The following is a 27,544-nucleotide window of genomic DNA, read 5'->3' on the forward strand; positions in this document are numbered from 1 at the left end:
CAAAGGCTAGTGCATACCATATCAACAGGACAGAATAACATTTCCATCATTGAAGAAAGTTTTATTGGACAGTACAGAGCCAACAAAATATTGCTTTTAGGCCCATTTTTGTGAAGCCAGATAAAACTTTTGAAATTCCTGATAAGTTTCCAAAGCTGTGTTATAGAACTGGTTGTTGGAATTGCCTGAACTTCATTCAGAATTGGTGAAAAATATCAGGTTGGGGATAGTTTGGTTGGTTGTTACTTTCTGTCCAGTTTAATACTGAGGCTTTAAGAAATTTTGTGTTGAATTTCTACAGGGACCCAAGAGCAGAAAAGGCATGGGATAGCTCAGAAAACCTGGGTCCTGTAATGTACAGTAATCCTGGTGATCATTTGCTGGGTGTTTCTATGTGCCAGCCACTGTGCTAAATGCATACTTCCCTCAATCCTCACAATACCTCTAAAAGGTGTGTATCATTACCACCATTTCACAGGTGAAGAAGCTGAACTTTAGAGGCCTAAGGTCACACAGATAGTAGTAGAACGAGGATTTAAAACGAGATATGTTTATGCTCTTGTGCTAAACAGCTCTGTTGACCTCTGATTCTTCACTTTCCTCATCTGTAAATCTGAAAGGACTACATTAGAAAATCCCAAAGTTCTCTACCCTTTCTAAAACTATACTCTAAATTAGAACCCCCCTTATTTTCCCAAGCCAATGGAATATGCAGGGTTTAAAAGAGCGGCCTGCTACCTTCTTCCTCTCAAAGGATATGCTTTTTCCCCCGTCCATAGCTTTGTCTGAAACCTTTCATGGTTTCTCATTATGTAATGTGGTTTCAACTATTGTGATGTTTATCACACGCCACACATACGCCTAAACTAGATAACGTGCCCTCTCATGGCAAGGAGTGATTCGCTCTGGTAGATAAACCCTGAAAAAAAATTAGCAGAATGCCTAGTGCACAGTAAACGTTCCAGGAACACTTATGGAATTAACTGGAAGTGGACTAGAAGGAAAATGTGAATCAGCCGAAGTAAACTATTAAGGATGTTACTCAGAAAACGGGGCTGTCTGAAAAAAACCCCGAGTGGAGTAACCTGTGTAGGGGGCTAGAGACAGTCTGACCCACAGAAATCTCAAACAGTGGGATAACGTTAGGGATGGACCAGGGGGCGGACCAGACGGCGCCAGGACGCTGGAAGAGGCGGCAACCCCCCCCCCACCCCGGAACGGCGGCCGCCAGCCCTCCCGGGTCTCCCGGGCTCCCCGGAGAGCCTCCCAGCCCCGCCCCTCCGCGGAGGTCGCGGCTGCGACGGCAGCTGCGGCTGCGCAGTGGCGCGCGCGTAGGCGAAGCGGCGCGCGCCGCGGTCAGCTGACTGCTCCGGCTGGCACGTGACTTGCTCTGTAGGCGCTGGGGTCGAGAAAGCCGTGAGGCCGGAGCTTAGGTCCGGGAGGGATGGAGCGCTGAGCCGTTAACGTCTGCAAGGCTGTCCGCCTCCGTACCTGTTAGTGCAGCCACTTCGTCGTTTGACACCTTCCTGGGTCAGTGAGCGATGGTTACCCCGGATGGGGAGTCCTGGCCAGGCCGAACCTTGCGGTGCGGTCGCCGTCTGGGAGGGATGGGGGTGGGCGCAGGGGCCGAGGCTGTGGCGTTGGAGCTGGCTGGGTGGTTGTGTTTGGTTTCTCTGCGTCGGTTCGTTGAAACCTTGGGCGTGGGTTCTGTTTCTAAGGAAGAGGAAGAAGGGAAAAAGAAATGGCCCTAGGGGGTACTGAATAGCCGAGACAGGAAGGAGAAACACTGCGGGTCTGGGACATTTCTCCTTGCAAGGGGGGCGGGGAGCGAATCCACGCCCCTTGATTTAGAGGAATGAAATGTGATAGAGTGGCCCAGATGAGGATCTGGGGTGGTGTGTGTGAGGTCACAGCGAGCTCAGAAGCCCTCACTGGGCTTACGCGCTTGTGAGTAGCGCGGGGATGGCAGTTTAAAGGGTCTAGGAGCCCCTCACTACATGCAGGGGACTCTCACAGAGGATGCAGGGTCTTTGTAGGCAGGGGAAAGAACAAGAATCCAGAGAACTCAAACCATTTTTTTATTAGAATGGGGGAAGGGTAGGCAAGAAATCCCCGAAAAGGAACTTGAGGGGAGAGTCACATACGGTAAATTCAATCACTTGAGAAAACGAGTAAAGAGAAGCTGATACTCTTTTCGGAGGAAAAATCTGGTATGTTAGGGAAAGATCAAGTATTTCAGTGAGAGCTCAGTACTTAGCACTGCTCTCGGAGTGCAGGAGTGGGGGTGTAAACAGTCCAGCCTTAGGAGTTCGCACCAGTGTTGGGGAGATAAGTCACACACACATGACACATTGAAGTACTATGAGGTTAATGTAATTATCAAAAAAATTGCTAAGTGCTTTGGAATTGTGGAGCAGGACAGAGGTATGAACTGACACTAATCAGGAAGTATCCTGGAGGAAAGATAACGGGGGTTGGGTCTTTGCAAGCCAGTAGGATTTGAACAGGTGGAGAGAAAAGAGAACTTTCTCGGCAGGGAAAGGCACAGGATTTGAAGGCCTGAAGATGAAAAGAAAGAGTACTCCTAGGGGAGTCAGAAGCCCAGGTTTATGGTGTATTTGGATTCCAGAAAAGTGAAAAATAAAGTTGGGATCAGATAATGAAGACTTTGAATGATATTTACTCATTCATTCAACTGATATATATTGAGCTATATACCAAGTGCTATGCTGGTGTGAAGGTTTAGAAAACAGGATCACTCTCCTAGAGCTTCCAGTGGAGTGGAGGAGAGATGGGTCTTAATAAATAATTATGCACGTGTGAAATGTGCTTGGAAGGAATAACAGTGGTGTGAGAGAGTTTGTAAAGGACATGGTCTTTATAGAAAGTTCAAAGGAGGCTTTTGGAGCATATGACTTCCAAACTGGTATCTGAAAAGCGGCTAAAAAGGATGTGAAGGTGTGAGTAAAAACATTCCAGACAGAAGGAACAGCGTATGTCAGTGCCCTGAGATGTGAAGAGGAATAAAGCTTTTGAGACATTGTAGGAGGACTAGCAGGGTTGAATCTGCAGAGAACTATGTGAGAGAGGCAGGCAGGGGAAAGCTGGGATCAGGCCCAGCAGGGCTTTTATCCTAAAAGCAAAGGGAAGCCAGTGAAGATGATAGGCAGTAGAGTTGAGTTAGACGTGGTTTTTAAAAATAAAATTTTGTTGGGAATGTGGAGGGTGCAAAACTGAATGAGGGGAAACCACTTCATGAGGTCATTGTTGTAATTCCTGCCAAGAGATGGCAAAGCAATTTAATAGTTTCCTCCTGTAGGAAATGGAGAGCCACTGAAGGACTTGAAGGCAGGATACTTTCTCTCTCCACTAAGGAATTAAGGAGAAGGTTTAACAGTATTCGCTTTCAGAGGAGCTAAGGAGTTGGGGAAGGGGAAGAATGATTAGATTCTATTTTGACCCTTCACTGAGGGTAGTTATAACTACCCCCTAAGCAGTCCTGAGGACAGGGGAGGCTGAATCATTTGGTGGGTGACTGGAGATTCCTTTGCAAAAATCTGTTTTGGCCTTCCAGACTTATCCTTTGGTAATGTTACTCTCCAGAATACCTTTTATTGAATAGTAGTAACAGGGTAGACTCAATTAACTTTCATGTTTATTTTGTTCTCACAGATCTTTGAGAGAGAGTAGATGAAAATGCGTTTCATTTTATAGATGGGAACCTATCTAGAACCTTGGAACTAGAAACAGGTTTGTCTCAGTCTGGCAGAACTTTCACAGTGTGCTGACTGCTGGTGTCCTGTTCCTGCTGATTACCTACATAATACTTACCCATAATCACATCTAGAGAGGATGAGTTGGCTGAAGTACGTTGTAATCTTTGATTCAGCACGTTAGCACTCTTGGTGTACTTTTTCTAGTAGGACACCTTCAAGGGATTTGGCAGTGGTGGTCAGTGCTTTAAAAACTGCTTCTCTGTAAGCTTGGGTAAAGCTAGTCAATTTACAGTTCTGCTGGAGGAGATAATAAGCAACAAAGTGGAGTGCACAGTGCTCACGTTGTCAATCACGGTTCTTTGGCAATAAGCAAGTCTCAAGTTGTGCTGAAGACCGGGCCTTGGGGTTGTGTCTCAGAACTCCCGGATCTTCTTCTCTTTTGGTGTATCTTGCAGGGACTAGATAAAATCTAAGGAAACAGTACTCGGGATCTGACTGAAGTAAATGCTGAGAGCTAGGTAGTTAATGTAATTCTGCTTTTAGAACTGGGCAGGAGATACTTGTTTTTAACTTTTGGCATATCAATATTAGGAATCTCATTTACATTGGCTTTTACAACCTAAAAAGAAAATTTAGAGCTTCAAAAATTTTATTCTGTGATTATTTCCATAACTCATGAAATAATTCCATTGGCCAAAGAGCAAAACTGGAATGCCAGAATAAACCTTTGCAGAAGGATCTCCTTGGAGTCCACTGGTTCCGAAGCAGTCTTCCTATTGAACTTGTTTAGGGATAGCTACAAGTATCTCCTAGTTAAATTTTGTTCTTGTACATATTTTGATCTGTCTGCAGAAGTCAGTCTTTTTCACCCTTTTGATGTGAAATTATATGCTATTTTCGTTGTAAACTAATTCATGTTAGATTCCCATTTCATTGACATTTTAAAGACATAGTAGAAGCCTGGGGCACCTGGGTGGCTTAGTTGTTAGGCGTCTGCCTTCGGCTCAGGTTGTGATCCCGGCGTCCTGGGATCGAGCCCCGCATCGGGCTCCCTGCCCCGCGGGAAGCCTGTTTCTCCCTCTCCCACTCCCCCTGCTTGTGTTCCCTCTCTCTTTGTCAAATAAATAAATAAAATCTTAAAAAAAAAAAAAAAGACATAGTAGAAGCCATTACTATAGTGCCCTTGGAAAGATAGCTCAGGCGATGACCCAGGGCATTCTAAAATTTCTTATTGACACGAGTGAGCCTTGGAACCAGAAATTTCAAACTATATTCTTGATAATGAAGCAAAGTTATTTTCTAGTGGTAAATCTACTTCTAATGTTATATCACTGTGTAAATCTGCTATACATTTATTGAGTTCAAAAAGGAGCCAGGTGAGCAGTAGAGGAGAGGTGCTTTGGTTACATCAGAGGATAAAAGAGCATTAGCTTTTTATCTAAAATGAGTTGTGTGTATATATGAAAATGAAATGCCAGGTAAGTGCAAAAATGGTGTTTTATAAAAAGAAACTAGTGTATTTTTAAGCAAACTACCAGTGAATAGGAAGTTATTTATAAACTAAACTGATTAACAGTTGGATTAACTTTACCATGAAGGGTTTTCGTTATGAACCAGGCTATCGCTTAATGTTTCTGTATGGGTGTTACTGGCATTTTGGACAGGACGGTCTGTTGTTTGGTCCCCATCCACTAAATGCAGCTAGTAGCCTCCACGTTGGGACAATCTAAAATGTTCCCATACGTTTCCAAACTCCTCCTGGGGAAGAGAGATACCATTTGGTTACAAAACACTTGCATGTGGTGCTACCATTCATTTGCTGGACAGATATTTGAGTGCTTGTTAAGTGACAGGCACTGTTAGTTGTTGGGGGTATAGAAGTTAAGAGTAGTATTTTAATAAACTAGCATGTAAAATGTGTATAGTCACTAGCTGTGTGATCTTGGGCAGATAATTTCATTAACTGTTCTTTGATCTACAAGTGGGAGTGGTAATAACATCTTTGAAGAAGTTAAACACAAAATTGCATAGCATACTGAAGTGCTTATCACATAGTGCATATTCAGTAAGTGGTTGTCACTATCAATAAATAGAATCTCAAGCTTACTGGAGTGATGAACTGGGAAAAACTAACTTGTTTTAAGTCTGTAACTTGATGAATTTCAGGCTACATTGTGTTAGAGATATAAGCACTTCTGGTGGAATGTGATATTGTGGTCCAATTACTGTTATAAAATACCAGCCCAAAGTAAAAGGGAAGTAACACTTTGGGAGCCATGAGTGTAGATCCAGGGATTCCCTTGGCATGGAAAGAATTGTTTGTTCCTTGGGTCATTGCTGAGTTGCCTGTGGCAGAGAGGAAGTCTCTGGGAGCTCAGAAGGTCCTGATGATTACTTTCAGTAATAGGTGTACAATGCCCTCCTGTCTTCATCTAGCTTTACTAGAAATTACAAGATATTTTCCTTAAGACACCCTAACACCATCCACCTCCACTCTCCCCTACCCCCCCACATTTCAGTTTTTATGACTGATATCTATGTAAAAGTTAAGGCTTGGCTTTTACAAATTTATTTTTAGCCAACTGTGAAATAAAAAGATAGTAGTTTAGGGGCGCCTAGGTGGCTCAGTCAGTTAAGCATCCAACTCTTGATTTCCGCTCACTTCGTGATCTCGTAGGTTTTGGGATTGAGTCCTGCATTGGACTCTGTGCTCAGCAGGGAGTCTGCCTGAGATTCTTTCTCTCTGCCCACCCCCCACTCCCTCGCTCATGTGCGCATGTGCTCTCCTTTCTCTCAAATCTTTTTTTAAAAAGATGGTAGTTTATAAAATATGTCTATTAAAGATAAAATTGTCTTCCATCTTTAAATGTATTTATGGCGTGAAATTCAGGTAATCTGTAATGGGATTATAGAGCAATTTTAAATATGTCAGTTGAAAACAAAAAGCAAAAATCAAGGTTTATTTAAAGAAGGTGTATGTTCTGACAGTTTCAAAATTTCATTCTGTATGAATCATGAAACTACTCCTTGAAAGGTAAAATTCCCCTTTTAGTTATTGGAAACTTTTAAACAAGTTTTATTACCAGTAAGCCCTTCCCACAATCTCAATTAAGATGCTTCTGTTTTGAAGGGTAGAATTTTATCATTCAAAGAGGAAATAGTTGTTCTTGCTTTTTATTTGTATGGTGTTAACAGTTTCTGGGGTAGGATGTGGCAACTTTTTAAAATGAATGGATTGTGGTAAATCTTTTGCATTGATGAATTCTCTTAAAAGTTGATGTATCGCAGTTGGAAGGCTGTGTGATTGATATTTCACTAACATCTGAGGTGTTTCTTGAGCTTGTTGAAATAGGCCACTTTAGTAAACTTCGTATTTTCAAGTACTGAAAAGGAGGTTGTTTTGCACGTAAACCACCTTCAGTCTTAATTTATTGTGAAAAAAATTTTTAAAGATTTTATTTGTTTATTTGATAGAGAGCGAGAGCAGGAACACGAGCAGGGGGAGTGGGAGAGGGAGAAGCAGGCTTCCCACTGAGCAGGGAGCCTGATGCGGGGCTCGATCCCAGGACCCTGGGATCATGACCTGAGCCGAAGGCAGACGCTTAACGACTGAGCCACCCAGGCGCCCAATGGCTCACACTTTCAAGAAGAGATGCCAGCAGGTCTCTCTTTGAGCTTATTATCCTAACCTTTTATGTTGTTGTGATGGTTATTGCTTTACTGTTTTTTATATTCAAGTCAGTTGTGGTAGGAAAATAATCTACAACCTTCAAATTCCCAGTAGTGGGTTGACACAGTAAATAAACAGAGCTTTGTACCCAGGTTTTCCTTTCTCTCCTTTCCTTTATCCCGTTTTGAAAAATAATTGTTAACTTTTTTTTTTTTAAGCAGCACCCTTATTGCAGTCAGACAAAATAATATTTTAAAAATTGGACCAGTGTTTCTCTTGTGCTCCGATGTAGTCTTTTTTTTTTTTTTTTTTTTTTTAAGATTAGAGAAAGAGTGCATGTGCATGCACACATGCAAAAGCAGGGGGGCGGGGCAGGGGGAGAGAGAGAGGGAGAGAATCCCAAGCAGGTTTTGCCCTGAGCACAGAGCCTGACTTGGGGCTTCATCTACCACCCCTGAGATCATGACCTGAGCTGAAATCGAGAGTCAGATATTTCATCGACTGAACTACCCAGGAGCCCCTCCAATGTATTCTGCCTCGATTTTTCTTTTTTGTGTTGTCATCTGCATTAAGTTTTCCTCCCACCCCTATCAGCACACAGAGACCTACTTACTTACACAGACCTGTGTGCACGTGTTTGTAAGCTCCTTCGAGATAGGGAGTGCATTTTATTTGTTTTGCTTTTAGATCCTACCACAGTTCTGAAAACTTAAGCACCTACAACATTTGGTGACATGAATGATATGACCCTAAATTGAAAACAGTTATAGTCAAGCAAGAGATACGTAACAAAACACCAAATAGATGTCTGCTTTAATGCAGTTAATTACATGGGTTTAAACGGGTTGAAGGAGAACATACTGACGGGAACATACTGGTTTGGGATTATAATAATGGATTTAGTGCATGGTGAGGCTTAGTTGGGAAAACCTTTTTGTTAAGGAAAGTTTGAGTTGGTTAAGACAGGAAGAGAAGTTTTGTGCAAAATGGACTGTCTGAGCAGAGGCAAGTAGGAAGAGAACTAAAGGCAGGCAGGCCTGAGGTCAAGATTGATAAGAGTTCAGGAAGATTATGAAGGTAAGGCAGAAAAACTCAGACGAGGACACTAGTGATTACAGTGAAGACTGGCAGATTTGAGTTTTATTTCCAAGAAAGAAGCAAACTAGGAGATACATTTCTGTGAGTTATACAGCCTTCTATCACCAATATTTTTAGACCTGGAGAAATTTTTCAAGGGGATATTTTGGGAATGAATCAGGACTCTACATTGTGGTCACAAAGCCACCCACTATGTTTATATAGGGCATTTAAAATCCTCTCTATTCTGTCCTTCATAAATTAAATAAAAACTTGCATTTCTTGAGCCCAGCAAGAGTTTACTCAGATTTTGTTTTGTTCTGTACTTGATTTCATATTTCATATTGCTTTTCACTTTTTAAGTTTATAACCTGCCATAGAAAACATGCAAAAAGTGGGTTGATATATAGGGTTTCTAAGTGCCACAGAACAGAAATCATTTCTGTAATATAGAACTAGCAATACTGGGGATATTAATAATGGCAAGTTACATCTTCTTAATGCTTTAAAATGAATTTATATCTTATCAATCATGTTACCATGTCATACATTTCCAAATTAATTATACGTGTATGAATGTATGGTATGTTTATTCAGGCGCTGTTTTTTTTTATTTTAATTTTTTTTTTTAAAGATTTTATTTATTTATTTGACAGAGAGAGACATAGCAAGAGAGAACACAAGCTGGGGGAGTGGGAGAGACTCGATCCCAGGACCCTGGGCTCATGACCTGAGCCGAAGGCAGACGCCCAGCGACTGAGCCACCCAGGCGCCCCTGTTTTTGTTTTTGTTTTTTAAACAGAAGTGAACATTTCTCCCCTTATTACCAAAGCAATACATTTTCATTGTTGTGCTCACAGCATAACTACAGTCAAGCTTTGCTTTGAAGCCTACTTTTAAAAAAATGGAACTTAAAAAGCTGAAAAATACATCTAAGGTGAAAAATTCACTTTATGAGATGAATAGCAGAATACTCTAAAGAAAAGTTCAGCAATCTAAAATATAGAGCAAGAGTGTACCCAAACTGAAGCATAGAAAAACAACTGAAAAAAATGGATAGAAGCTTTTTGACGTGTGGGACAATGTTGGGTGGTTCAACATGTGATTTTTGTCTCAAAAGAAGGGAAAGGGGAGCAGAAAAAAAAATTGAAAAAGATAATGGATGAAATTTTTTCAGATTTGATGAAAACTAAACACAGATTGAAGAAGCTCAGTGAAGTCCAAGCTGTGGAGTAGGCAAATTTTTCTTATGCCACAGCATATATTATAAAAGAAAAATGGTAAATTAGCAGAATTGAACACTTCACAGCACTAAGTGTTGGTGAGCAGTATAACAACTGGAACTTGCATACCTAGTTAATGTATCTACTTTGGAAAACAGTTTGGCAGCTTCTTATGAAGTTAAGTATATGTTAATTATTTGACTCAGGAATTCCACTTCTTGATGTTTATCCAAGAGAAATGAAAATATATTTTCACAGAAAGCTTTGTAGTGGAATGTTCACAGCACCTTTGTTGTCCATGGCCCCAAACCAGAAGCAGTCTAAATGTCCATCAACAGACAAATAAATAAGCCAACTGTAGTACATTCATGTAATGAATAGTAAGCATAAAACAGTGTACTTCTGATACCCACAATATGGATAAATATCAAAGATCTGCTGAACAAAAGGAGTCTGATACAAAGAATATATAATGTATTTTCCATTTACAGTGGACTTCTAGATCAGGCAAAACTAATTTATAGTGTGACAGCAGATCAGCATCTGTCCAGGGCTGGCAATGCAGTAGGAATTGACTGGGATTGGGTGTGAGGGAAGGCTTTGGGATGACAGAAATGTTTTTAATCTTGGTTGTGGTGGTGGTTCCACAGGTGTATACGTTTGTCAATGCATTAAACAGTACTTTTATAATGAGTGCATTTTATTGTCTATATTTCAATAAAGTTGATTTTAAAAAATACAGGGGAAGTGAAGGGAGGTAACCAGTTATAAACCAGGTACTTTAACTGTATTATCTCATTTAATCCTCACAGTTATTTATTCATTCAAGAGTATTCAGTTATTTAAGCATCTGACTTTGGCTCAGGTCATTGTCTCAGGGTCCTGAGATGGAGCCCTTTGTAGGGCTCCCTGCTCAGCGGGGAGTCTGCTTCTCCCTCTCCCTCTGCCCCTCCCCCCACTCATGAGCGCATGCGCTCTCTCAAATAAATAAAATCTTAAAAAAAAATATTCATCAGATACTTTTTGAGGTTCTACATACTGGCCTCTGTGCCAGGTACTGAGGATACTGAGTTGTGAGCAAAAACTGTCATGGTTTCTATCTACTCCAAGGGGAAGTTTATTTGGAAAAAAGACATTAATAAAAAGTGTCCCTCAGGGAAATACTGAAAAGGAGGTGCTATGAAAGCATATAACACATTTCATTCTTAGCATATAATGATATATGGTATCATCTTAGCAAATCATGATATATGATACATGTTATATATCTCCTAATAGATGAGGCACTTTCTGTGCCTTGGTTTCTTCATTTGTAACTACTACCTATTTGATAAGGTTGTTTTAAACATACTGAGTTAATATGTATGGAGTGTTTTGACTGGTGCTAGCAAATAGGAAGTGCCTAATAAGTACTGGCCGTTATCTTGATGACATTTGACATTCTGATTGTCTAATGTTGCAGGGGTCCACCTGTACTAACTCAGGGAACACTGGCGTAGGACAAGGTTTTGGGGAAGAGATTATGAGTTTGACTAGAAATGTTGGGTTTTAGGTGCTTTGGAGACATCCAAGTGGAGACATCTTCTAGTTAGTTGAGGAGGCTTGTTGGGTACAGCTCTAGATGCAGCGGAGGGGCCTGGGCTGGAGATAAAAATTTGGGAGAGTGTTTAGCATCTAGCCTGGAATTTCCTTGAGTATAGATAATATCTTCAAGAGAAAAACTATACACACATTTAAAAAAAATTTTTTAAAGATTTAAAAAAAACCATTTTAGAGAGTGCGCAAGTCGGAGTTGGGGCAGAGAAAGAGAAGCAGATTCCTGGCTGAGCATGGAGCTCGTTGCAGGGCTTGATCCCACGACCCTGAGATCATGACCTGAGCTGAAATGAAGAGTCAGGCGCTTAACTGACAGCCACCCAGGCGCCCTGTATACACACATTTATACCCACATATAGCAGAGGGACTTAGACCTAGATCTGAGTCTTGAGGAACTCCAACATTTGATTGGAGTGCCTTTTAATTTTCTCTTTTGTTTACAGATGATTTGTCTGTATTTATGCCTGAATTCCAATATTTAAGATGAAATAAAGGGAAATGATTAGGAATAAAAACAGAAGTCATTTGAAGCGTTCAGAGGAGGTGGAAGTGTCTAGGTTCTTAATGAGAAGATAACCAGTGGACACCCAATTTTGACTCTTTTTCCATGCAGCTAAGATAAAAGGGGAAATGTTTTTAGCAATATGGATTTCATTTTCTGATCCCAAAAAGTACATATGTGTATTCATCTGCAAAGATAAATTTTATCTGGAACTGGTTTCTTAAATTTCAGGGAGAATTTTTTTTAATTAAGTAAGCTCTACACTCAGTGTGGGGCTTGAACTCAGTGACCCCAAGATCAAGTGTTACATCTCTACTAACTGAACCAGCCAGGTGCCCCTCAAGGAGAAATATCTTTTATGTGACTTGTGTCCACCGGATAACAGTGGACATTGTTCAGAAACAGAGAAAAAGGGATTTTGCAAAAGATTTACTGATGGCTGTTCTCATGGGCATTTCTTACATTCATCGTTTTGTTGACTCCTTCCAACAGCTCTGTGAAGAGATTTGTAGTATTCCACAGATGAGGAAACTAGTGAGAGGATAGAGTTAGTTAGGATTTTAACTATTATGGACTCCAAAGTTTGTGCTTTTTTTCTTTCTGAAATCAAGGTCTCTTTTTAAATTTAATTTAAATTCTGTCTCCAGGTCTTTTGAATCTCTTATTTATTTTGCTTTTCTGTTTGGAAATATCATTGTTCCTTCTAGGAGCTAGGATAGTCTGCGATGTTGGGTGTTGCTGTTTTAGAAATTGTGATGATCCTGGATGAAACAAAAAGGGAAGGGAAGCTCAGATCAGGTCCCTTTATCTAGCAGAATTCCTTGGGCCTATGGGTTCCTCGGAGCCTGGAAGGAAACAGGACAAAAGGGTTTAAGGTTACAAGTGGATCTCTCCAAATAGGAGAGAGCTCAGGTGGGTCTGAGTGCAGAACATTTTCTTCTAGCATGACACAGTAGAAAGAACATAGCTTTACAGTCAAACTCAGTGAGATTTGAACCCCATTTGCCACTTATGTAACCTTGGTAAATTAGTAACCTCTTCAGGTATTACTGCTTAATTCATAGGGCTGTCTTGAGAATTAAATGAGATAGCATGGGAGACGTGTCTAACACAGTACCAAACATAGAGGACACCTCTTCCTCCCCATCACCAAACAGGCCCTAGAGAAGTCTCCAGTTGAAAGATGGAATTAGAGTACTTTCTGTAAGTTTCCTAGACATTTTTTTAAGTTTATTTATTTTTTTTTTAGTAATCTCTGCACCCAACGTGGGGCTCAAACTCAGGACCCTGTGATAAAGAGTCACATGTTCCACTGATTGAGCCAGCCTGGCACCCGTTTCCTAGACATTACTAGACTCTACTTTTGCTTAGAACTATTATGACATTATTTCATTTAATCCTAATAAAAGCTCAGTGAAATAGGGTAGGGCAGGTATTTATAGATAAGAAATGGGGTCCTTTTCCTTATTTCTTGAAATACTTTGGAAACCTGTTGGATGAAAAAGAGTTTCTAGAACTCTAAATGGTATGATAGTGACATCTACTGTAGTAGCTCATATTATTACAGTCTTTGAAGAAGGTACATTTTGAATAATTTTAAAATCTTAGGAAGAACTTAATTGATTTAATCACCTGCTCTTTTGAGGGGAGAGGAGGTATAAAATGTCATCAGATATACTTTAACGGAACCATTTGTATAAATAATAATAATAAAACCTCAGATTTCCAAAAACTACCATCACGTAGAAGATCTGGATTATTAAAAAAGAGGTTGAAAGATATTATTGGATTCTCTAATCAATCAAGAATTTTAAAGTTCAAGGTAGTCCTGTAATTGGTGTTTGAGTTAAAAAAAAAAAGCTAGATTTGATAAGTCTAAGAATATTAGATGGAGGAGACCAGAGATAGGGAAAAGCCAAAGCTGAAGTGGCCAAAGGTAAGTGAAAAGATAGCAGGGTTGGAGCAGCTTAGGTGAGGTGACCCAGGTACAGTAGAGAACAGGATTAGGCAATGACAGGAAAGCAGGAGATAGAACCACATTTCATCAGCAGTTTAATTTAAAAAGCAACTTACTGAGATGGATCCTGTAGTTAATATAGGTGTGTAGTCCAAGCTCTTACCTTTACAACCTTATGTGATTAGAGTTGCTGAATATGTCGACCCTAAAATATTTTTTAAAAATTCCAAAACATCAGAAAGGTTTCCTGTTCAATATATTATTATACTTGGTCATAACATAAACAGATTTGAAAGCATCTTTACTAGTATTAAAACAGAAAAGTTGTGTTTGGAGGATTAGCGTAGTAACAAGGCTACTTTATTCTCCAGATATTCCATTTGAAAGTCATTAAAATTATAATTTTTATAAATTTGCTAAGTATTCTGTTTTATTTTATCATAAAGTAATTATATTCGTTTTTTTTTAATTTTTTTATTCTTATGTTAATCCCCATACATTACAACATTAGTTTTAGATGAAGTGTTCCATGATTCATTGTTTGTGCACAACACCCAGTGCTCCATGCAGAATGTGCCCTCCTCAATACCCACCACCAGGCTAACCCATCCTCCCACCCCCCTCCCCAAGTAATTATATTCTTGTAACAGTTAAAATATTTTTTTTAAAGATTTTATTTATTTATTTATTTGAGAGAGAGAGAGAAACAGCACGAGAGGGGGGAGGGTCAGAGGGAGAAGCAGACCCCCCACCGAGCAGGGAGCCCGATGTGGGACTCGATCCCAGGACTCCGGGACCACGACCCGAGCCGAAGGCAGTCGCTTAACCAACTGAGCCACCCAGGCGCCCAACAGTTAAAATAATTTTGAAATATTTCAAGTATACAGAAAAGCTCAAATATTTCAGATTGACAGATATCCATGTATCCACTACCCAGATTTAACAGGTATTAACATTTTGCCATATTTGCCCCAGATATTTTTTTTTACTATTCAAACTTTTATTTTATTTTATTTTATTTTATTTTATTCTTATGTTAATCCCCATACCTTACATCATTAGTTTTAGATGAAGTGTTCCATGATTCATTGTTTGTGCACAACACCCAGTGCTCCATGCAGAACGTGCCCTCCTCAATACCCACTACCAGGCTAACCCATCCTCCCACCCCCCTCCCCTCTAGAACCCCGTTTGTTTTTCAGAGTCCACCGTCTCTCATGGTTCGTCTACCCTTCCAATTTCCCCCGCTTCACTCTTCCCCTCCCGCTACGCTCTTCTTCTTCTTTTTTTTTTTTTTCTTAACATATATTGCATTATTTGTTTCAGAGGTACAGATCTGAGATTCAACAGTCTTGCACAATTCACAGCGCTTACCCAGAGCACATACCCTCCCCAGTGTCTATCACCCAGTCACCCCATCCCTCCCACCCCACCCCCCACTCCAACAACACTCATGCCCCAGATATTTTTTTAAATAAATCTTAAATACATAGCTGAAGCAGCTTGCTCCTTTCTGTATTTTCTGTAAATACATATTTATGAACAATCTATACCATTGTGTGGGAACTTCAGTTGGTAACTGCTTTGGAGAACAGTTTGTCAGTACCCAGCAAAGTTGATGATGGTTTTTGTCAGTTATCTCATGATATATAACAAACCACCCCAAACTTTAGGGGCTTAAAACAGTGATTTCTTATTTCTCCTGAATCTGTGGGTTGTCTCAGTGCTTCTTCTGCTTGTTTCACTTGGGCTCATTGATGGGGCTGTATTCAGCTGGAACATTCACTATGCTGGAAGTTTCAAGAAACTCAGCTATTCCGTAGTTTCTGTTGGTTATCAGCCCTAGTGTTGCTGTTTCTCTGCCATGTGGCCTATTTTCCACTAGACTAGACTACATGCTTCCTTCCATGGTGGTTTGAGGACCATAAGAAACAGAAGTGGAAGTTGCAAGGCCTCTTGAAGCCTGGGCCCTGAACTCATATAGTGTGGCTTCCTTGAGTTTTCGTCAGAGCAAGTAACAAGACCAGCCCAGATTCAAGATGAGGGGAAATAGAATCCACCTTTTGATGGGAGGAGTGACAGTCACATTGCATTGGAGCATGGAAACACTTGTCGCCTCCATATTTGAAGACAGCCTACCACGTGATCATACTCAATTCAGCAGTTTTACTTCTATCCTGCAGAAATTCTTTCACAAAAACAGACATGCACAAGCGTTCACTGCAAAATTGTTTATAATAGCAAAAAAGTGAAATGTAACTATCCTTCCAGAGGAAAATGGATAATAAATTTTAGGTTATTCATAAAATACCTTATAGCAATTAAAATGAATAAACTACATATATGGATCACCATGAATAATTCCAAAAACAGGTTGAATGAAAAAATTAAGTTGGAAAAGAATATGGGTAGAATGATATTTATATAATAGCTTTAAAATTTAACATTTGAAGTTTCTCAGGTAGTCTAGTGATGGTTTTGTTTTCAAGTCAAAGCTTATCTCTGGACGGCTTCTTTAGAACTTGGTGCTCTGAGTGGCTTCCTTCCATGGATGGCCAGTTAAGCTGTACTATTTTCTGGCCAGACTAAATGCTTTGTCTGGGCTTGCCATCACTAACAAGCCTGTGCTTAGTTTGTTGATCATTTGAGAGAGTGTAGCTCTTCAATGCATCTTTATTATTAATGCTGGAAAAATCATTTTATTTTATTTTTTTAGTTTATTTATTAGAGAGAGAGCACGAGAAAGGGGAGAGTCAGAGGGAGAAGCAGACTCCCGGCTGAGCAGGGAGCCCAGTGCAGGACTTGATCCCAGGGCTCTAGGATCATGACCTGAACCAAAGGCAGTCTCTTAACCAACTGAGCCACCCAGGCGCCCTGGAAAAATCATTTTAGAGTAGAATTTTTGAGATAGTCATTTAATACCACCATCTATATTTTTACCAGTTTAACCTGTCTGAATTTCTTATCTGTAAATGGGGAGGATGATGTGTATCTCATAGAGGTATTGGGAAGATCGTGATAATGTAGAAAACATTTACAACAGTACCTGGTATATAGTAGATGCTCTACAAGCAGAAATTGGAAAAAGATATATAGAATGGCGTCTGTGTTCACTGCACTTCAGTTGTATAATAATTGCATGGGATTACTTCAATTATAATTCTAAAAATAGGCTGAATGAAATCATGAAATTAATAAAAGTCCATTATGATTAGCTATAATACTTTACATCTTAAAGGAAATTTAAATTTACAAAGTCTTTTCACATTCATTATATGATTTTGTTATCAGGACAACTTTGTAAGGTAGTTATTTTCTATTCAGGGGAGCGTCAACAGTCACAGGTAGTAGGAAAGTTTATGGTGGTTCTAATGAAGACATATTAAAGTGGAAATAATGGTATGGTAATATTTTCATTTTTGAGTTTGTATACTTTACCTACTTAGATTCTGAATACATTTGGCTCTAGACTTTTGTTTTTCCGTGTGAGAGGGAGGGAGGAAAAAGGGAGGTTGTAGAAGAGGGTTAGTTGTGTTTTTTTTTTTTTTAAGATTTTATTTATTTATTTATTTATTTTTAAAGATTTTATTTATTTGAGAGAGAGAATGAGAGAGAGAGAGCACATGAGAGGGGGGAGGGTCAGAAGGAGAAGCAGACTCCCCGCCGAGCAGGGAGCCCGATGCGGGACTCTATCCCGGGACTCCAGGATCATGACCTGAGCTGAAGGCAGTCGCTTAACCAACTGAGCCACCCAGGCGCCCTAAAGATTTTATTTATTTATTTATTTGACACAGAGAGAGAGAGAGAGGAAGAGAGGAGAGTGGCAGGCAAAGGGAGAGGGAGAAGCAGGCTCTCTGCTGAGTAGGAGTACCCTGAGATCATGACCTGAGCTGAAGGCAAATGCTTAACCAACTGAGCCACGCAGGCGTCTGAGGGTTGGTTGTGTCTTAATGGAACTCTTTGGAAAGGGGATCCACACACAGCCTCTCACTCAGATCCAGTGGGATTGTATCACTACCCCCCCATCATATTTTTACATAAAAGGCCAAATGGCAAGATTTCTTTTGCAAATTTATAAATGTTTGATGGCAACTAAGTATATGCCAGGGATTTGAGGAGATTCCTTTAGGTTGAATATGGATTAAAGTTAATGACCAATTTGGCTAACTTTGTTGGAGTTGCTAAGCCAGATATGACAAATTTATTTAGTGGCTACTGTTCAAATGCATTCGTTCAATTCCTTCTCAAAGGTAAAAGTTATGCATGTTTTTAAATTTCCTATTTTGGTTTTATGTTTTAAAAGTTTAAGATAAACCTGTAAATTTGTGACTCTTCTACTTCTTTTGTGAAATGAAACCGTTGGTAGCTAGTATTTTGAGTAGTCTCACTTCTTTGAGTAATTCCATTTTAGATGTTTTGTAGCTTAAAAAAAATTAGATACTTCCTGTGTTAGGTCTTTGTCATTTTTTTTTTTTTTAAGATTTTATTTATTTATTTGAGAGAGAATGAGATAGAGAGCATGAGAGGCGGGCGGGTCAGAGGGAGAGGCAGACTACCTGCTGAGCAGGGAGCCCGATGCGGGACTTGATCCCGGGACTCCAGGATCATGACCTGAGCCGAAGGCAGTCGCTTAACCAACTGAGCCACCCAGGTGCCCCTCATTTTTTTTTTCTAGTATCATAAATAAATCCCCTTTTACCATTTATGTGGATTTACTTCCAGGTAAGTAAATTTGACTTTGCTTGAGATCATCTGCCAGTGTTGGATTAGTTTTGAAACAGGTTAATAATTATCTTATCCTGTGACTCTGAAATACTTTAGGAACAAATGGTATTAAAGGTATTTTTTGTTTGTTTTGTTTTACCTTTCAGAGTCACTCTTGATTTTGGAAAAAATACTTGGTAACAAATATGACTGAGTTCTGGCTTATATCTGCTCCGGGGGAGAAAACATGTCAGCAAACTTGGGAGAAATTGCACGCAGCAACTACGAAGAACAATAATCTTGCTATTGCTTCAAAGTTTAACATTCCTGACTTAAAGGTAAAACTGCGTGGTGCAAAATAGTGTGTGAGTTCATCATGAAGAGGACAGTTGTCTGTGCTTACCTTTAAGAAGAAATGAGATAGCTGGGTTCCTTCAAAAAAAAAAAAAAAAAAAAAGCTCATTTCCAGTCATTGGCATAATTGAAAACTTACCTTGTTCTCTCTGATCTTCAGATTTTAAATAATGAGGAAATTGAGATTTTAGAAGTAAACAACCAAAGTGAGATAACGTTTTTAAAAACTTTTGTGCTTTTTCTATAAATTGTAATGAGAAATCTTATGAAAATATTTGATATATTACATTCACAAATATGATCTTCAGAAGTGAAAAATCTTAGTAATATATATTAAATTTCACAGTGAACCCGATTTTTTGTTAATTAAATTGATATAGTGTTCAGTAATGTTGTAAATGTTTTACCTTTGTACCTCTTTAATCATACTTGGCACATCTCACCTAGTTATTTAATGTGATTAATTTATTTAACAGTTATTGAAGGTCTGTAACCTGGCAGCCTCAAAGGGAAGCAGGCTGTCAGTAATTTTACAGAATAGAAAAAATCATGATACTTTTATTTTGCTGGTTAACTTAGGCACTTATACATTGCATTCATTTAAGAAATACTTAAGATTGTATTTGGGGAGTTATGAATTGCTTTGAGACACTGATAGTCATGGACCCCTATTTAAGAGGTGCTGCTGTAAACCACGACTTCAGATGATCCACCTGTCGCTGAGTAGCACGGGTAAGGGCAGAGGCCTGCCATTAGGGAATCTGCACATCTTAAATAGTGGTTGTACCCATGAATTAGAGGATTATCTTCCACATATAAATAGCTTCGAAATGTCTGACAAACATTTTTTAACCACACTTGTGCATTATGAAATAAAATACGGAAAACTTAAGATTTGAGGGCCCTTCAAATCAAGATGTTGTATCACCTTGTAAAAAAAAAAAGTGGGGGGGGATGAAACCTAGGTAGTAAAATGGTCTATTTCCCTCCTAGGTTGGCACACTGGATGTCTTGGTTGGTTTGTCGGATGAACTGGCTAAACTGGATGCATTTGTAGAAGGGTAATGTACTTATATACATAGACTAGAGCAAAATGAGAGTCACTGTTATCAGGCTAACTGGACATTGGGCTTATTATCACATGGATACTCTGCTTATTGGAATGGTTTTAGAAAATAATGACTTCTTTTTTCTTTGTAAATCATCTTTATGAAGGTACAATTTATCTACAATAAAATATACCTGTTTGAAGTATGAAAATTGTGACTGTCTTTTTCATATTTTTATTGAGATATAATTTACATCCCATGCAATTCAGCTATTTGAAGTGTACTGCAATTTTTAATATAGTCACAGAGTTGTGCAGCCATCGCCACAGTCCGTTACAGTACATTTTCACCACTCTCCCACTTCCACCATCACAAACCTTCTGTTACTTGTCCCCCCTTACTCCCTGCCCGTTAATCTATTTTCTGACATATGTATAAGATTTGCTTATTTTGGACATTTCATATAAATGGAATCATACAGTATATGGTCTCTTGTGACTAGTTTCTTTTCCTTGGCATGTTTCAAGGTTTATCCATGTCATAGCATGCATTGATATTTCAATTTTTATTTATTTATTTTTATTTTATTTTTTTTAAGATTTTATTTATTTGACAGAGAGAGACACAGCGAGAGAGGGAACACAAGCAGGGGGAGTGGGAGAGGGAGAAGCAGGTTTCCCACTGAGCAGGGAGCCTGATGCGGGGCTCTATCCCAGGACCCTGGGATCATGACCTGAGCCAAAGGCAGACGCTTAACGACTGAGCCACCCAGGTGCCCCATTTCAATTTTTTTTTTACTACCAAAGAATATTCCATTGTACATGTACACTGTATTTTATTAATCCATTTATCAGTTGGTGGATACTTAGGTTCTTTATTTCCATTTTTTGGCTAATAAGAATACTGGTATGAATATTTGTATACAAGTGTTTGTATATTCCTATGTGGGGTTACTGATCATATGGTAGCTCTATTTTTAACATTTTGAGGAATTGCCAGACTGTTTTCCAAAGAGGCTGCACCATTTTATAGTCCCGCTAGCAGTGTATAGAGGTTCTAGTTTCTCCACATTCTTGACAAACTTGTTACTGTTCATCTTTTTTATTATAGCCATTCTAGCGGATATGAAGTAGTATTTCATTGCATTTTCCGTTTGCATTTCCCTAAAGATTAGTCATGTGTTGAGCATTTTTTCATGCATTTACACTGGCCATTTGTGTTTCTTCTTTTGAGAAATGTCTGTTGGATCCTTTGCCCATTTTTTAATCGTCTTACTTGTCTTTTTATTATTGAATTGTAAGAGTTCTTTATAATTCTAGAGACAAGTCACTTATCAAATGTGAGTTATACATATTTTCTTTCATTCTGGGTTGTGGTTGTCTTCACTTTTTTTTAAAAGATTTTATTTATTTGACAGACAGCGAGAGAGGGAACACAAGCAGGGGGAGTGGGAGAGGGAGAAGCAGGCTCCCCGCTGAGCAGGGAGCCCGATGCGAGGCTCCATCCCAGGACCCTGGGACCATGACCTGAGCTGAAGGCAGATGCTTAACGACTGAGCCACCCAGACACCGTGTCTTCACTTTCTTAATAGTGTCCTTTGAGGCACAATTTTTTTTTAAAGATTTATTTACTTATTTTAGAGGGAGAGAGAGAGTGCATACATGCAAACAGTGGGGAGAGGCAAAGGGAGAGGGAGAGGGACAGAATCTCAAGCAGACTCCCTGCTGAGCACAGAGCCTGCTGCAGGACCCTGAGATCATGACCTGAGCCGAAATCGAGAGTTGGACGCTTAAGATTGAGCCACCCATTGTGCCCTCCCCAATTTTTTTTTAAAGGATTTTATAAGTAATCTCTACACCTAGTGTGGAGCGCAAACTCACAACCCGAGATCAAGAGTCGCTGCTCCACTGACTGAGCCAGCCAGGTGCCTCTGAATCATAAAATTTAAAATTTTGATATCCAATGTATTTATTTTTTGTTGCTTTTGTTTTTGATATCATGTCTAAGAAACTATTGCCTAATTCAAGGTGACACAGTTTTATAGCTATATTTTCTTCCATGAGTTTTATAGTTTTAGCTTTTACAGTAGGTCTTACATCCTTTTTTTTTTTTTTTAAGATTTTATTTATTTAGAGAGTGAGTGAGTATGAGCAGGGGGAGAGAGAGAATCTCAAGCAGACTGGGCCAAGTGTGGAGCCTGATGTAGGGCTCGATCCCACAAACCTGAGATCATGATCTGAGTCAAAATCAACAGTTGGACACTTAACTGACTGAGCCACCCAGGCTCCCCAGGTCTTCCATCCCCTTTTTGAGTTAATTTTTGTATATGATGTGAGGTAGGAGTCCCAAATTCACTTTTTCGCATGTGGGTATCCAGTTGTCCTAGCACCATTTGTTGAAAAGACTATTTTTTCTCCATTGAATTGCCCTGGCACCCTTGCTGAAAACCAACTGAGTGTAAATGTGAGGGTTTATTTCTGGACTCTCAGTTTTGTATTTCTTTCTAATCCTTATTTCTGTCTTTATGCCAGCACCACATTGTCTTTATTATTGTCGCTTTGTAGTAAGTTTTGAAATCAGAAAGTGTGAATTCTCTGTTTTTCTTTTTCAAGGTTTTCTTGGCCATTCTTATACCTTTCATTTTCATATGAATTTTAGGATCATCATGTCAAAATTCGGGAAAGAAGTCAGCTGGAATTTTGATGGGGATTGTGTTGAATCTGTAGGTCAGTTTGGGGAATATTGCCATCTTAATAATTTTAAGTCTTTGTTCTGTGAACATAAGATGTTATGCCATTTATTTGAAGATAATGATGCTCTTGTTTTTAAAATTTAGTTACAGTAAAAGAGTTTTTCTAAACCACAGTTTTAGTCACTCCTGATACTTACTTGCTCTGTATTTCAGCTGAAGATGGATATGGGATCCTTGAACACTTTTTGCATTTTGATTAATTGGCAGAACCAGTCTACGATTCCTTTGATTCTTGGAATACAGAGCATTTAAATACTTAGGGTTTGGGTAAAGAGGTACAATTTTGTAAGATAACAGAATTTTGGAGAATTTTAGAAATGTATATTTGATTGAAGCTCTAAGGGAACTTATTCTTGAAGTCTGTTTGGAAGGGTTTCCCATGTATGCTATTAGGCTTTTCTTTATTGATGGAACAGCCATAATGCAGCGTCTCTGGGTAATAGAGGCTATGTTGCAGAGAGACCTTTTAACATAGCAGCATGTAGTAAGTAAATAGACAGATGTACTGATGGTCTTTAATATTGGAGGCAAAAAAGTCAGCAGACACATTTACAGTAGATTAAGCAAGAGATATTAAAAGTTTTAAGACGAGGCACTTGGCAATAAGAATGAGTCAAAGGGGGGCGCCTGGGTGGCTCAGTTGTTAAGCGTCTGCTTTTGGCTCAGGTCATGATTCTGGGGTCCTGGAATCGAGCCCTGCATCGGGCTCCCTGCTCAGCGGGAAGCCTGCTTCTCCCTCCCACTCCCCCTGCTTGTATTCCCTCTCACTGTGTCTCTGTCAAATAAATAAATAAAATCTTGAAAAAAAAAAAAAAGAATGAAAGGATGAAAGAAAAAGTAACTTTAAAAAGTTAAAAGTACTTTACGGTGAGTAATTCCATGCATTCATTATAGGGCAAATGTGAAAATAAGTATTGATGATATTCTCAGAGCACTATATTGATGGTATGAACATCTCTTTGTTTCTTGATTATGAAAAAGTTTGAGGAATCTCTTTGTAGTTGCCATCGCTGAGGTGATTATATTCCCTACAGTCCCATCCCCTCATTATAGTTTCAGGTCATAACCACCAGAGACGTGAAGAAGGGAGGTCCCTGAGAATGTGATTATTTGGATTCTTATTAATCATCTTGTTGGCGCTGTTGGTCTTTCCTTAAATTGTCATTGGGATCTCCTGAATGTAGTGTAAGGTTTGCTCACATTTTTTAGGGGAGGAATCTGGAAAGTATTTAGGTTAAATGTAGTACATTTGGTTGTGGAATTAAAAGTTACCTGTGTAGTTTGTCTGCTGTTCTTTTCTGCACTGTTATGCAATCTTGTCTTTGTCAGTTTTTTTGAAACAATGAGGAATTTAAAAATCCTGTAGTTGTTAGACCTTGGTAGAATTGACAGATGGGAGCTTAATGACTTAAATGTTCCAGTTTTTAAAGGCTGAACACTGTGATATATGGAGTAGATTACAGTTTTTACTTATCAAGTAATCTAATCATCAGAGCAGTTTTTAAGGTGACCATGTGTACTTTGACATAGATACTCTTGTAGAGCTGCACAGGGAGATTGGGAAGTTCTGAATTACACACTCGGTGTATAAATTTGACACTAGGCAATTCTACACTCTGAACTATTTCTGCGGTAAACATATGGCCATTTTTGCGTGTTCATAGCAAATGGTTCTGTTTATAAGATGCTTGTGAAATTACACGGGAATAATGCCTTGTCTCCTTTGAAGGGATAAGTGAATTTTGGAGACATACCAAGTGTGTGTACAAATCCCCAAGCTAAATCCCCAGGACCCATGAGATCATGACCTCAACCGAAACCAAGAGTTGGATGCTCAACTGACTGAGGCACTGAGGTGCCCCTTGCAGGAGTTTCTTAATTTGTCTACCCGTTTATCCTCCCTGCCATTGAGCATATGGTCCTCAGATTGTCCAAAGCGTTGTTTTGACCATGTTACACTTCTCTCTAAAGTCTGGCATCAGAGGCTATCTATCTGCAGTCTGGCTCTAGGCTACCTTCCTAGCCTAACCTCCCCTTCTCAGCACAGCCCTCTGGGCAGTGTGGATCCCTTGTCATCCTCTGAATGCCCTTGCTTTTCTGCCCCTCCTGATCTTGACTCAAAGGATGCCCTGCAGCAAGAATGTACTTTCTTCCCATCTAATCATCCTTTCAAAACCATTCCTGTCCTTCATTGCCCTGCTCATGAGTCATTATGCTTTTTTTATTATAGTAGCTGGAAGTGATCCCTTTTTCCTTTGTGCTTCTCTCTGTAACCTGGTATTCTCAGCTGGCACTTAACCATAGATTACTTTGTATTTAGTCATTTGTGTCTTTTGGTGTCTCTCCATTTCGATGTGAAACTAGTGTTGTTTGTTTGTTTTTGTCTTGTATACTTTTGTATCCCACCCAGGGTCCAGAGGCAGACATGGAACTGGAGAGAGAACACCAAAGTCCACAGACACTATGTTTCTAGTCCCAGCTCTGCCATTAGCTGGTTTTGTGACTTTGTGACTTTTTGTGATTAAGTCACTTATTCTCTTTATACCTTAACGTCTTTACTTATATAAAATGAAGGGATTGACAAAGTGATATCTAGGTGCCTCAGTAGTTATGGCACTATGGTTTCTCTTTAGCACTGTTCCTTGCATGTAGTAGATGCTTAATAAATAGTTAATGAATAAATAATACAGGACCTCATTCTTCATCATTAGTGTTGCTTGTATTCTGTTGCCTGTCAGATCTCTTTTGTCCTAAGTGAAAGCATGTAAGTGGTGAATGCTAGCTCCCAGCCTCCATCCTTTGTTGTTGGTCCTTGCAGTCAGATTCATTGATCCATTTTTGTCATACAATGTATGTTTCTCATTAGTTTCCCATTACTTTCTTTCCAGACTTAATAAACATTTTGCATGTAGTCTCTTTAAATCTCTACAGTTACTCAGTTGAGCTTCACATATAACAAAATCTTGGTCCCTTTTATCCTTAAAACCTTATTTGTAGAAGTTATGACCCATGTTCTATATTATACAGATAGATGTAATGGGAACAGATATGGTCAGATTCATGTGCTTATGTAGTGTGTTCATTGTATAGCATGGAATATAGGTCTTTTTCCTGAAAATGATTGTTGATTTTTTTTTTTTTTTTTTTTTGGTGCCTCCCAAGGGTGGTTAAGAAAGTGGCTCAATACATGGCTGATGTATTGGAGGATAGTAAAGATAAAGTTCAGGAGAATCTGTTGGCCAATGGAGGTAAGCTAATACTTGAGGATTTGATACTGACTTACATAAGGTGAATGATTTAGCTATAAAAACAGGGAATAGTAGTTGAGTGTCTCTTTGACTCTACATTTTTTATTCTTTTCATTTGAATGTGAAAGGGTCTATGTTTTGAAGATTGTTGAAGTATAGACTCCTAGAAACAATTATCACCTGGTTTTAATGATTTATTTTCAGTTTAAGTTGGCGAAGAAAGAACATACTTTTGTCAGATTCTACTTATTGAGGAGACAGTTTGAAGTTTCTTAATCTTTGTGTCTCTTTCTCTGACATTTGAGGCATATCATGGGTATGCACATATTCCATTTTTTAAGTCATCAAATTAGAAGGAGCATTTTAATATATAGCTATATATACACACATACACACATAAAATGTGTATATATAAAAATATAAAATTTTATGCACAAACAATGAATCATGGAACACTTCATCTAAAACTAATGATGTAATGTATGGGGATTAACATAAGAATAAAAAAAATATATAAAATTTTGAGTAAGGAGAAGAGAGCCAGTCAGATTACAAGGTAAAAAATGTTGATTAATCCATGTTATTTAATATAGTTCCACATTTTTAAAATCAGGACTCCCCAGCAATGATGACATCTTTACTGATTCCATTAAAAGTTATTACTGTGTAGGAAACTATAAATATTCTGTTGCTTCTCAGTAATTAATTTATTTCCTTATTTCAGTTGACTTGGTTACTTACATAACAAGGTTTCAGTGGGACATGGCTAAATATCCAATCAAGCAGTCCCTGAAAAATATTTCTGAAATAATCGCCAAGGTAAGATAAAAAATGACACAGGTAGGACACAGTGATTTATAGTGGCTTTATTTATTTTATAAGTATTTAGCTGGGAAATACCCTTTAGGTTTTGACAAAGCAACTAAATGATATGTGACTGATACAGACAGGAGGTACCCTTAGTACAACTTTACCAAAAAAGAAAGATGTTAAAATATAACACTTTGCTGTGTACATTATCCAAGTTGTGCTGTTTACTTACTTAAGTGGTTAACTTAGATATTTTATCAATGGTGTTTAAGTAAGAAAGTAAACTTTAAAATTCTGTATTTATGATTTATGCAAATTTAAGGGTAACAGATTATGTAGAACAGGAAACTGGAATCTATTGAAGATTTAGTAGTCATTCAGGTAGATGAAAATGATTATTTTTTTTAAGATTTTATTTATTTATTTGACAGAGAGAGACACAGCGAAAGAGGGAACACAAGCAAGGGGAGTGGGAGAGGGAGAAGCAGGCTTCCTGCTGAGCAGGGAGCCTGATTTGGGACTCGATCCCAGGACCCTGGGATCATGACCTGAGCCAAAGGCAGATGCTTAGTGACTGAGCCACCCAGGCGCCCCAAAAATGATTACTTTAGCATGGTTATGTATAGTACTGAGTCAGACATTAAACTTTATGGGTTCTCTGACACCTTCTGACATTCAGTTTCGATCCTCTACCCAAAAAAATGCCTGTATTCATGTACACATGATTTTATGTACAGTTTCAGGGAGTACACAGATCCTGTGAAGCTCATCCATGAACAACTCACCTTTTATATTGTAGTCCTTGAACTTGAGAGAAAATGTAAAAGTCTTACCTGAAGCTATAAACAGGGCAAATAGACGAGGCCCTTTTAATTGTCAACATTGT

At 39.0% G+C, this 27,544-nt stretch overlaps 1 protein-coding gene across 1 annotated transcript in view; it reads left to right on the plus strand.

Annotated features, from left to right (window-relative positions):
* Window positions 1-1,339: 1,339 nt before the first annotated feature.
* Window positions 1,340-27,544, plus strand: part of ATP6V1C1 (ATPase H+ transporting V1 subunit C1) — a 42,969-nt gene continuing 16,764 nt past the window's right edge. Inside the window, exons 1-5 of the mRNA XM_035011677.1 lie at window positions 1,340-1,530; window positions 18,613-18,783; window positions 19,793-19,860; window positions 25,763-25,848; window positions 26,573-26,667. Of these exons, the coding sequence (XP_034867568.1) occupies window positions 18,652-18,783; window positions 19,793-19,860; window positions 25,763-25,848; window positions 26,573-26,667 (381 nt within the window). The 5' untranslated portion in view covers window positions 1,340-1,530; window positions 18,613-18,651. The remainder of the gene's footprint in view (window positions 1,531-18,612; window positions 18,784-19,792; window positions 19,861-25,762; window positions 25,849-26,572; window positions 26,668-27,544) is intronic.

The sequence above is a fragment of the Mirounga leonina genome, unplaced genomic scaffold (genome assembly GCF_011800145.1).
Source record: "Mirounga leonina isolate KUSES-001 unplaced genomic scaffold, KU_Mleo_1.0 Mir_165, whole genome shotgun sequence".
NCBI lineage: Eukaryota > Metazoa > Chordata > Mammalia > Carnivora > Phocidae > Mirounga > Mirounga leonina.